Genomic DNA, 9,879 nt, shown 5'->3' with positions numbered 1-9,879 from the left:
GGTATTCTGATTTAGGTTTGATTTAGTCTCAACAACCTCAACTTCTTCTGCCTCATTTAAAAAATAAAAATCTGGCATTCAGGATGTGATGATTAAAAAGAAAGCAGAATAGCATAACAGCCTCCATCCTGAAACTGCAGTAGATTAGGCCTGTGTTTGCCAGCCCTCCGCTTGGTATTCACATACAGAGTAAACTTCATTCTAGCTTAAAATACATTATTTACATGGAACTTGAATTTTTTTAAAGAAGTAAACATGGGTTTTTTAAAGAAACCAAACATGGGTTTCTTCTTTTCACTTAGTTTCTTAATGAACCCAAGGGATTAGTAAAGCCCACTTTTTACCTGTTACATTAAGTTCTAAGATTTAAAATTCGTGAAACAAAAATAATAAAATTCACATGAAACCAACAGCAGTAAAGGCATTGTTGCTTATACTGCAGAGCTTCGTCGTCTGTCTTTATCACAATCTGGAATTCCATATATAAAATTGTAGAAGCTCACAGTTAAAGAATACACCGATATCTCTTGACAAGGCCAACTTGGTTTATAACAGCCCAAAGGGACTGATACATTGAGCCCATGAGTCTACATTTAAGGAGCAACTCTTAAAATAATTGGTGCCCACACTACACTAACAAAGCTCTTTCGGAACAACAGACAAAGCCAAATATAGGAAATTACCTCCTACAAAATATCTGCATATCCAACTATTCCGACTCAGGGTTGTTTGGGGTCTGTAAGCAAAGATTCATCAGAAATATCGGAACTGTGGCAGCAATCCATATCACACAGCATCAGATAATATTGAATATGCACAGAATAGTGAAGCTCTGGGCTGTCCAGACTCTGAGAAGGTTCAGCACCCTTTTTCTGTTGAGATACAGTTGGTATTCCAATTTCGTAAAGTTCCAAACTTGCTTCCTTTTCTGCCCCAGTATCACTGAGACAATCAGTGCCATCTCCAAAAGCCGTGAGCTTTAGGACTAAACACCAATGTTGGGCCTCTAACTTTTAGAAAATGACTCCCCATGGTAGTGGTTCTGGGAACGGGCCATAAGGACAGTGATCAAAATTTAAAAATTTTCCATATCAAGAACTTTGCATCAAATGCAAAGTGTGATGTTATACACATCTCTCTTTTATAACCTCCATAATGACATAGTGAAATTAGTCTGCACATAAGAAGTCTTCGTTGTGCTACAAGATTACATTAAGTACATAAGAATGCAACTCCACTAAAAATCTGCCTTATTATATGCTTGCTAGAATGAGCATCACTAATTGCTTACGTTTTAGTAGAGGAGGGAGGGTAGCAGTGATTTAGATGAATGCCTTTGGACTCACATTTTCCTGTAGCAATCAAACATTCAGAATCATTTCGTTGACCTCAGCTGTGCTTAAACTTGGAGGAGCTTCTCTTGTAAAACTGCCATTTGGTGCATCTACGGGACTATATTATCCCATGTCATAAACTCCTTTACACATGCTGACAAAGGAAGGGCCTTTAGGAACACGTGCAGAAGAAAACAAGTTTAGTATTTTTACTGCTTTCTCAGTAACATATTTCATGTTATCCTAAAATTTTTACTTCTAAAGTGTCAAGATTTACCCCTTAATACTCTAAGAATATCTAAACAAGTAATTATTTACCTTACTCTTATCTGAAGTAATTAATACAGTTGTTGAAGGAATTCCACCTTTTTTAAAAAGTTAAATGGTTTGGTTATGATTAAAAATATATATATATATTTCTAAAGAATATGATGTTCCAGGATGGAAATCGCCTGATGTCCCACCTCCCGGGAAGATTATAACATTGTGAGTTTACAGGAAATAGGTTCTTCCCCAAACCAGAGCCACGAGAGCTGTGGGTTTCTGTTGGCTGAACAACACTAAACCCTTGTTCCACTGTCAATGTTTCTGCTCCTTTGTTTAAAATATACTAACAAGCCTATGTATATACAACTTTACAGGTGAAGATCTTTTGGCAAGGAGTTAAAGTCAAGAACAAATGTGGTAGAAACAAATACAATTTCCTTGTTTCCCTTCAACTTAAACTGGAAATTAATGATTTCTGAACTGAAGCCTTCATCACACATGATGTGAGGTCCACAATGAGGACAAGCAAAATGGCACCATCCATCTGGGCTAGCTATCAGCCATTTTCCTGATGAATGAAGCAAAGAGGCCCAGGAGACTGCCATTTTACAAATGTCAACAGTTGTTTAAAAAAAACAAACAAACATTGCTGAGCTTGCAAGAACAGATTTAGAACAGGGGGGTCAGCAAACTTTGTCTGTAAAGGACCAAACAGCATGTTAGGCTTCATGGACCATATGGTCTCTGTTGCAACTGGCCAGCTCAGCCACAGTGGTGCAGAAGCTGCCACAGACAACACACACATGAATGAGCATGGCTAGGTTGCTGGCTTCTGAGAGAACTATTTACAGACACTGAAATTAGAATTTTATATAGTTTTCATAGTCACGAATATTCCTCCTTGGATTTTTTTTCTCAATTATTTAAACATGTAAAAACCATTCTCAGTTCAAGAGCCATACAAAAACAGGTGGCAGGCTGGATTTGGCTCAAGGGCCATAGCAGACCTGACTTTGCAAGCTGGGAACAAGAGGCATACAGGTCTGAGAACAAGCAAGCTAGTGTAGCCATACTTTTACGACTGAGAATTGGAAGCTTTTGGGCATTGCAAATGTAAATATGTCCTGTAAGATTCATTATAATTCAGCTTAGTTTCTATATTGTGTACCATAGTGTACTCTTCTCTAAGATTTCTTTTTACGTATAGAACGATGTTGGTTTCAAGTTTATTGCTTATGTATTCACAGATTATTCCACGTTTGGTTTTCACAACATAAATTTAGAATGATGTGTAATTTAATATCTACTGAGTTGTGATGTCTTAACAAGAAACTTAACCATTTTTTAAAGCAAAAGTAGACTGAATTGGTGTTTAAATTTATTTATTTTGCAAGGTTTGTATTGACACTGTACTTATATATTTATTATACATAGCTTCTTGATATCGCTTAGGGATTAGAAACATTAGTGGTTCTGTCTTACTCTTTGAAGACAAATCTCCTAAAAAGAAAATGTATGCTCTGAATACCTGAAATGGGCCAGAAATAAAAAAGCTTCACTTTCATTTTTGATTCACTGAAGAGCTATTGATCCAAGTCCTACTTGCCAATTGATGTAAATTATTTTTAAAACTTTGCTGTATAAAACTATCATGTAAGCGTAAAGGATTCTTCTTATTCTTGGTATAAAGCAATTAAAATGAAATATGATTTTTAAAATGAAATATATGTTCCTCTAAAGTAAAATCCAAATTTTATCTTTCTATTGATACTAAAATTTGATGTTTTTTTTTTTTCAAATTATAAAGCACACTAAAAATCCTCAACTTTGCTTTGAGTTTTTTTTACCAATTAAAAAAAAGATTTAAAACGATCCCCAGTTATTTTCATATTCTAGAAACCAAAAGTGTTAAAAATACACCACAAACCTTTCATGTTATTGGAAGTTCTTACCGACTCAAAATGCGTTAATGCTACAAGAACCACCAATTACTTGTTGGCAGAATTCAAGCTCATCCAGTTTGATGTAGCTCATACAATGCTGCAGGTCTCCTTTTAAATCAATCAATCTCTCATAAATGCACAATGCTGCCCCGTTTTAAAAAGTATTCCAGAAACATGTTATCAAGCTTCTATAAAATAGGCATTTTTCCCTCTGGTTTGGCTTACCATGTATTGAAAACCAAGTTGCTATCTAACTGGCTAGAGTCAAAATGAAAACTGTACAGAGTAGAGATGAAAGGCAAAACTGATCTCCCTAGGTTTATCATTTGGCCTTGACTTTTTGGCTCTTTTTAAGGTTCACCCTACTCCACTTCACAGCCTTTAACATAGCTGATTTGACTACAACACAAAATCTGAAATTTACCGTGAGACTGAACATGTAAGACTTTTAGCAAGTGAGTGAACCAGCCAGCTGCCTACATTGCAAACCCACTTGGTTGTTCATTCCTTGTTGAAGTAAGAGTAGGTACTCTATTATATGTGAGTCTTTGGAATTTTAGGAGTATTACAACCAACCAGCACAAACCTGGTGTTTGCCAAAAATATGAAAATTTTATTTATGGCTTATCTGAATTATACAACTATTAGTACCAAATGAAATTATCCTATTATTTAGAATGCATCTAAAATAGCCATCCAGACTGTACCCATTACCACTTCATACTTTTCAGACTACTAAAAATCTGGGTAGCAAATTTTCAGTATAATTCATAATGGAAAAGAATCTAAATATGCAAGCTGTCACTCTGTTAGGTGGTGACAACTTTTTAAAAAACCTGATAGCTGGCAAAAAAGGATTAGAGTATAAGAATCCACTGTGGTTTGTGATGCTCAAAGAGATTAACTTCCTCTTGGTCACGAACCATTCATCTAGAATTGATTACTTTGCAAAGTGTAAAATTACTAGAGGAAATGGGGTAAGTTTGATGAAAAATCTGTAAGAAGTAACACTTTTTGGGCACAAAGTGCCCTCTTGAGGGAACACTTCTTTTCATGTCTTTATTAAGTAAAAGTTGTTTATAAATTCTCCAGTTGGGGTAAATATGAAATCTAGACTCAACAAAGGTGAGTTACCGGTGCTTGTAATCAAATTTGCTTTCATACAAAGGACTCCCATCTTGACAGTTCTGGAGACACTGGAGCCTCCCCTACTGTTACATATGTACTGTTTTTAACTACATCTTCCCATTCCTCTGTTCTGTCCCTTTCTAATCTCTGTCAACCTCTCTTCCTCTAAGTTATTAGAAAAGAGAGATTGCCTCTAACAGAGTCCATGCTTGGGTCATTTCCATGATACAGTGCATTGACAATTTATGTGTTTTCTGCCATCTCTGTGCATCAACCCCCTGAAAGCAAATCCTTGGCTGATGGCTAAGTATCCTGACATAGGAATACCTGAAGTGAATGTTTTTGAAATACTTGCTGACATCTCCATGATTATCGAAATATTCATAAATGTCTCTTAGACCCAAAACATACTATGTGCAAGCCTGCCATTAAGCAGGACTCTGAAACCTTCCCTATTTCAGGTGACACGGGTCTCTGAACTTTGAAACAACTCAGTGTGACACTGAATTAGGTAAAGTATTTTGGAGGGGTTGTGTGAATGATCGGACGGCATGCATGATCATGGAAGACTGAGGCTCTGTCTTACGCCCACTGTTACCCCACTTCACTTTTAAGTGCCTAGCACAGTGCTAAGCACCAAGTAGGTGATCAATATTTGTCTAGTTAAAAAAAATATGAAGACTGTAGCTTAGAACAGCCTCAGGGTGTGTGTGTTATTAATGACTATAATATTCAGTTGTAAAAATGAAACTCATCAATACAAGGCTAAATAAGTTAGTGCATGAATATATTTTATTCTCAAATTCATATACAATATTCAAATAATAGATGTATAATTTTATGATCTATAATTTTCTGTATGTGTAACAAGGTTAAAAGCATAACTGAAATGTGAAATAGTTGATTTTTCACCTAAACTACAGTTTCTGCTGCCAAAATGGAATATAAATGTATATGTTTGAAAAATAAATGATCTGTGACATGTACTGGTCACTTGGGCTCTAATGGGGAAAGACACTTTGGTTCTCCAAACTATTCATAACATTCCTGGATTTTGTTTTATATCTAAAAGATAGGTTAAAAGCAAATATTTACATCTCGAATCATACATTTCTCATCATTAAATAATCAAGCTTAAAAAACTGATCTTAGAAACACTTTTAAAAATCACAAAAGAATATGCTAAGAGATTAACATGCAGTGTTAGCCCCCACTCTGCTGGAATGATAAAGGGACTTTACTTTCATTTACGTCATGAGGGAAAAAAAGCTTTAAGCTCTAGACCAAAATCACTAGCTTCTATAGCTCTAAAGCAATAACAAATTATTTAGTTGAGACTGCTGTGCCTTTTTAAAAAAACCCTCACAAGAATAGGAAGCAGAAAAAAAAAGCAGCTGTTTTTTATTCAACTGTTCACAGGAATTTTTATATCCTGGTCGTTAAACACTTATTTTGTAGGCCATTCTAAGAATATGGCAATAGCTGTTACATAAAATACTGCTTTGTAATATTCATAAGAATAAGGCATTTTACCCTGTCTAAAAAAAATAAGAAGAAAAAAGCCCTTCACCGGGTACCCTTTATCCTTAGAACAGTAAAATCTGGTGCTTGATTTTTCCATTCTGGAGCAATTCTTCCCCATCACCCTCTAGAGCATGTCAGAAAATGTGAAGGACTTTGAAGAAATTAGAATCACATTCAGACTTTCTTTGAAAGTAGCCATAATGAACACTTTTTTTTTTTAAGGCCAAATTAGGTTACTTCTTGAAGTATACCATCTAGCAAGAGCCAAGGAACCTGGCACCCAATTTCAAGATATTTTTTCTTTTCTCAAAAATCTTTATAAAAATATGCTCACTCGAATTTAGAATTTTTCTCTCTTCCAACTACGGTGGTACAATAAAAAAAAAAAAAGACTTATTTGGTTATAAAGAATATTTGGTTATAAAGAGTAGCTGCACTTTAAAAAGCAATCTCATGGTCTTGATTTTTCTGTGCTCTATGCCCTTATTTTAATCTAGCAACTGCATTTTAATAAGCTCAGTCTAAAGACTTTTTTAAAACTGCAGTTTAATACGTATATTAAATTTTAAAAAGGCAACATCATTAAGAAAGAAATTCCCACATACTAGGGGAGGAAAGGGCTTTGACTCTCATTTCCTAATGAAAGAGCATTTTCAGAATTTGGGTAGAATCCTATGTCACCAATGGGTAACTCCTCCTCTGTTCATTTTCTTAGGAAGTTTCCCTTGCAAAAGAAGATCCTAAATTAACAATGTATCTTCATGTGCATCTTCACAAACATCCAAATATACAAGAAAGTCCACTGACTCTTCCTTCTACTACCTTAATGATGTTTCCAAACAGCTGGTGAAATCCAGAGGCCACTGAGTAGCAACTGTATTGCAATGTCTTTTGATTAGCTGATTTAAATCTTCATTCAAAAATGAATCCCCCTGTAAAACTTTATCCTGAAAAAATATTAAAAGTATGAGTTAAAAGTTCTTATGCCATAAGCAAAAGCCAAGCTATACAGCAAAGCTGAAAATGGCAACAGCTGATACTAAACCAACAAGTGACAGATGCTGGGTCTGGTCTTGGACAATTCCTGTACTGAATGGTACAGTCTCATGACTGTCTCTACATAGAATTTCAACCCCAGAGATCCATCCTACCATCTACTCCTATACATGAAAAAAAAAAAAAAACCCTACAAAACAATTAGGCAAGTTGGAAGTTACTAAGAGATATCTTAGTTTAGTTTTTATTTCATCTTTTAAAAAATAATGAAAAGTATGACACACCTTCCTTTTGGAGCTTGAAGTTTCCACAGGAGGATTGAATGTCATTGCTGCCATGCTATAAGTCTCAAAAAGTTCTGCAGCAGATCTATAATCACAAGTAGAAATGTAAAGACACCACCATACTTGTATAACCTGAAAATAATTAACTACACCCAGAGAATGACTGACTCATTACTCTAAACCCATGTATTAAAGGTATAAAATAATCCTGCTCGTGAAACCAACAAATCAACACACGTAAAATCAATCCTAAATTCCCATGTAATGACAACATTTCTTCAACTGAATCTACCTCAGATGGCATCTGGTATACATTTAGAAATACAAGTCTGGACACAGAGAAGGCTGAGCAGAAGACCTCAAGCTCAATGTGATCAAACCCCAACGCAACCACAGTTATGGGTTGAACTTGGTCATGGGAACCAGAGTTGTGAAACATGGAGTTATCCTCCATAGATTTCAAACAGCTCAACCCTTAAAAGCCAGGAGGGGCCATTCAGGGCAGAATAAATGTCCACACTCATGGCATGTAAACAAATTCTTAATGACCGAGGCTGGTTCACATTCTCCACAGGAGATCAGCAAGGGCCTGCAAGGGTTGTATGGGGGTCACATCCCAAGCTCCACTCTCCAAGGGGAGACACCATGAGTCTCCTTTCTCAAGTCTCTGGGATAAACCCATTCCTCACCTTCCTCCTGAACAGGAAACCTCTGGCATAAATGAGGCAAATGTTCAGGATCTCTAACAAACACTTGCCAGAAAAGGATTATGGAAAAAAAAGTGACAAAAAATTGTTTTCTCCTTTTAATCTCTATTCTACCCGGAAGAAAAAGGTTTATGAAAAACTACAGAGTTTATGTCTCATTTAGAAGGGTTAGCAGCTAACTTCTGCCATGTAAAATATATAGACCTATTTTGCCACATATCCCAGTATTTTAAAAGAAGCTGAAAATGTGTTTTTTAGGTGAATTCTTCTGATATTAAAAAGATAATAAGTAATTCCATTTTTGTTCAAACTCTGAGAGGCCAGAAAATCAGCTTACTGGCCTACAGGTCACTTGCCTGTGATGTGTGAATTTAAAAACCAGTGTATTTGCAAAGATGGAGAAAAATCCACAGAATATTAATTCTGAGTGGTCAGTATATTACAAGGGTGTCTTTTATACCATTTTCTCTTCTTTTCAGTATAACTAAAGTATTTCCTAACTGATTTTGTGGAGAGAAAGGTAATTACTATTTTTTCAACTTTTCTGTACTTTTGAGATTTTTCAGAATAAAAAGGTGGGGGAAAAGAAACTTCTTTTAGAGGACCCTTTTCCCACTCTGGAAGAGTTAAAGTTAATGCCGGAGTGGTGGTCCAAGCTTCCTGCACATCAGGAAGCCCCACAGAGATGGCTGTGAAGGCCCAGGAGAGAAACTGGTGACTTTCTGGGCGGCAGTGTTCCAAAGCACTTCTTTTCTCTCTCTCCTCATTTCTCCTGGCACTAGCAAGACCATTCAAGAGAAAAAAAAAGGAATCTCACTGTGGTTGGACTCATCGATCTTCACATAAGCATATATGGCATTTTCTTATTAACTGTTGAACCTGAGTAACGGGCATACCGGAATTCACTATTCTTTCTACTTATCTACCTATACGTATGAAAATTTTTATGACAAAAAATGTTAAGATTAACCAAAACTAACAAAATCACAGTCAGCATGTTTTTTCTTTAAAACAATTCAGGAATATGAAGTAAGACCAAACCCAGATAACCAACTAGCACTTTACATTTTAAAATCTCTTCCTTTATAAAAGGGACTTTCACAGTAAAGAGCTATCAACTGAAATCGCAGCTTTATAAGGCGGCGATGCTGAGTCCTACCTTCGGCTCAACTCTGGCTTGAGTGCATCAGAGCCATCCAAAGGGGCCCCCGCGATGAGGTGAGCTGCAAACCTCTGCACTGTAGGATGGAAATGTCTCTGAAAGGGAAATGGGACAACCACATTTTGCACAGGTTAGTACTTTATAAAACACTAGCTACAGCAAAGATTTTACTTAACAAACAATTAAAAAAAAACTGTATATGTAAATATAAATATTAATTCATAAGAACCACATAACTACAAGAAAAATACTATCTTTGCTCACATGATTACAACACAAATCTGTTTGATGACCAAGTCACCAGTGACATAGCTTAATCTTGATTTTACCATATGAAAAGAAAAATCAAAAATCAGAGGGAAGAAGTTAGTTTGCAACAGGTTTCCTAAAACATTTTCTATGAGTCTCAGTCTAATGCTGTCCCCACTGTAGAACCATGAGGTAGGTGAAACCCTCTTAAGGCCAGCAGGCCTATCAAAGTCTTCTTGGATAGGACCCAGTACAAATGTGCCTGGTAAGGAAAAGGTGTCAACA

At 36.0% G+C, this 9,879-nt stretch overlaps 2 protein-coding genes across 3 annotated transcripts in view; one reads left to right on the top strand and one right to left on the bottom strand.

The window, feature by feature from the left end:
* The window catches only part of PLCE1 (phospholipase C epsilon 1), a 267,265-nt gene extending 261,937 nt beyond the window's left edge, over nucleotides 1-5,328 (top strand). For both annotated transcript variants that reach the window (XM_011361541.2, XM_023531430.1), the window contains one exon: nucleotides 1,976-5,328. The gene's annotated coding sequence lies outside the window, so the exon portion shown is untranslated. The remainder of the gene's footprint in view (nucleotides 1-1,975) is intronic.
* Nucleotides 5,329-5,442: 114 nt separating this feature from the next.
* Nucleotides 5,443-9,879, bottom strand: part of NOC3L (NOC3 like DNA replication regulator) — a 28,271-nt gene continuing 23,834 nt past the window's right edge. Inside the window, exons 18-21 of the mRNA XM_023531469.1 lie at nucleotides 9,343-9,440; nucleotides 7,477-7,561; nucleotides 7,019-7,143; nucleotides 5,443-6,920 (exon numbers count right to left, since the gene is read on the bottom strand). Of these exons, the coding sequence (XP_023387237.1) occupies nucleotides 6,908-6,920; nucleotides 7,019-7,143; nucleotides 7,477-7,561; nucleotides 9,343-9,440 (321 nt within the window). The 3' untranslated portion in view covers nucleotides 5,443-6,907. The remainder of the gene's footprint in view (nucleotides 6,921-7,018; nucleotides 7,144-7,476; nucleotides 7,562-9,342; nucleotides 9,441-9,879) is intronic.

The sequence above is a fragment of the Pteropus vampyrus genome, unplaced genomic scaffold (assembly GCF_000151845.1).
Source record: "Pteropus vampyrus isolate Shadow unplaced genomic scaffold, Pvam_2.0 Scaffold68, whole genome shotgun sequence".
In the NCBI taxonomy this organism is placed as follows: Eukaryota; Metazoa; Chordata; class Mammalia; order Chiroptera; family Pteropodidae; genus Pteropus; species Pteropus vampyrus.
The sequence above is the reverse complement of the archived record's forward strand: the minus strand, read 5'-3'. Positions and strand labels throughout refer to the sequence as shown.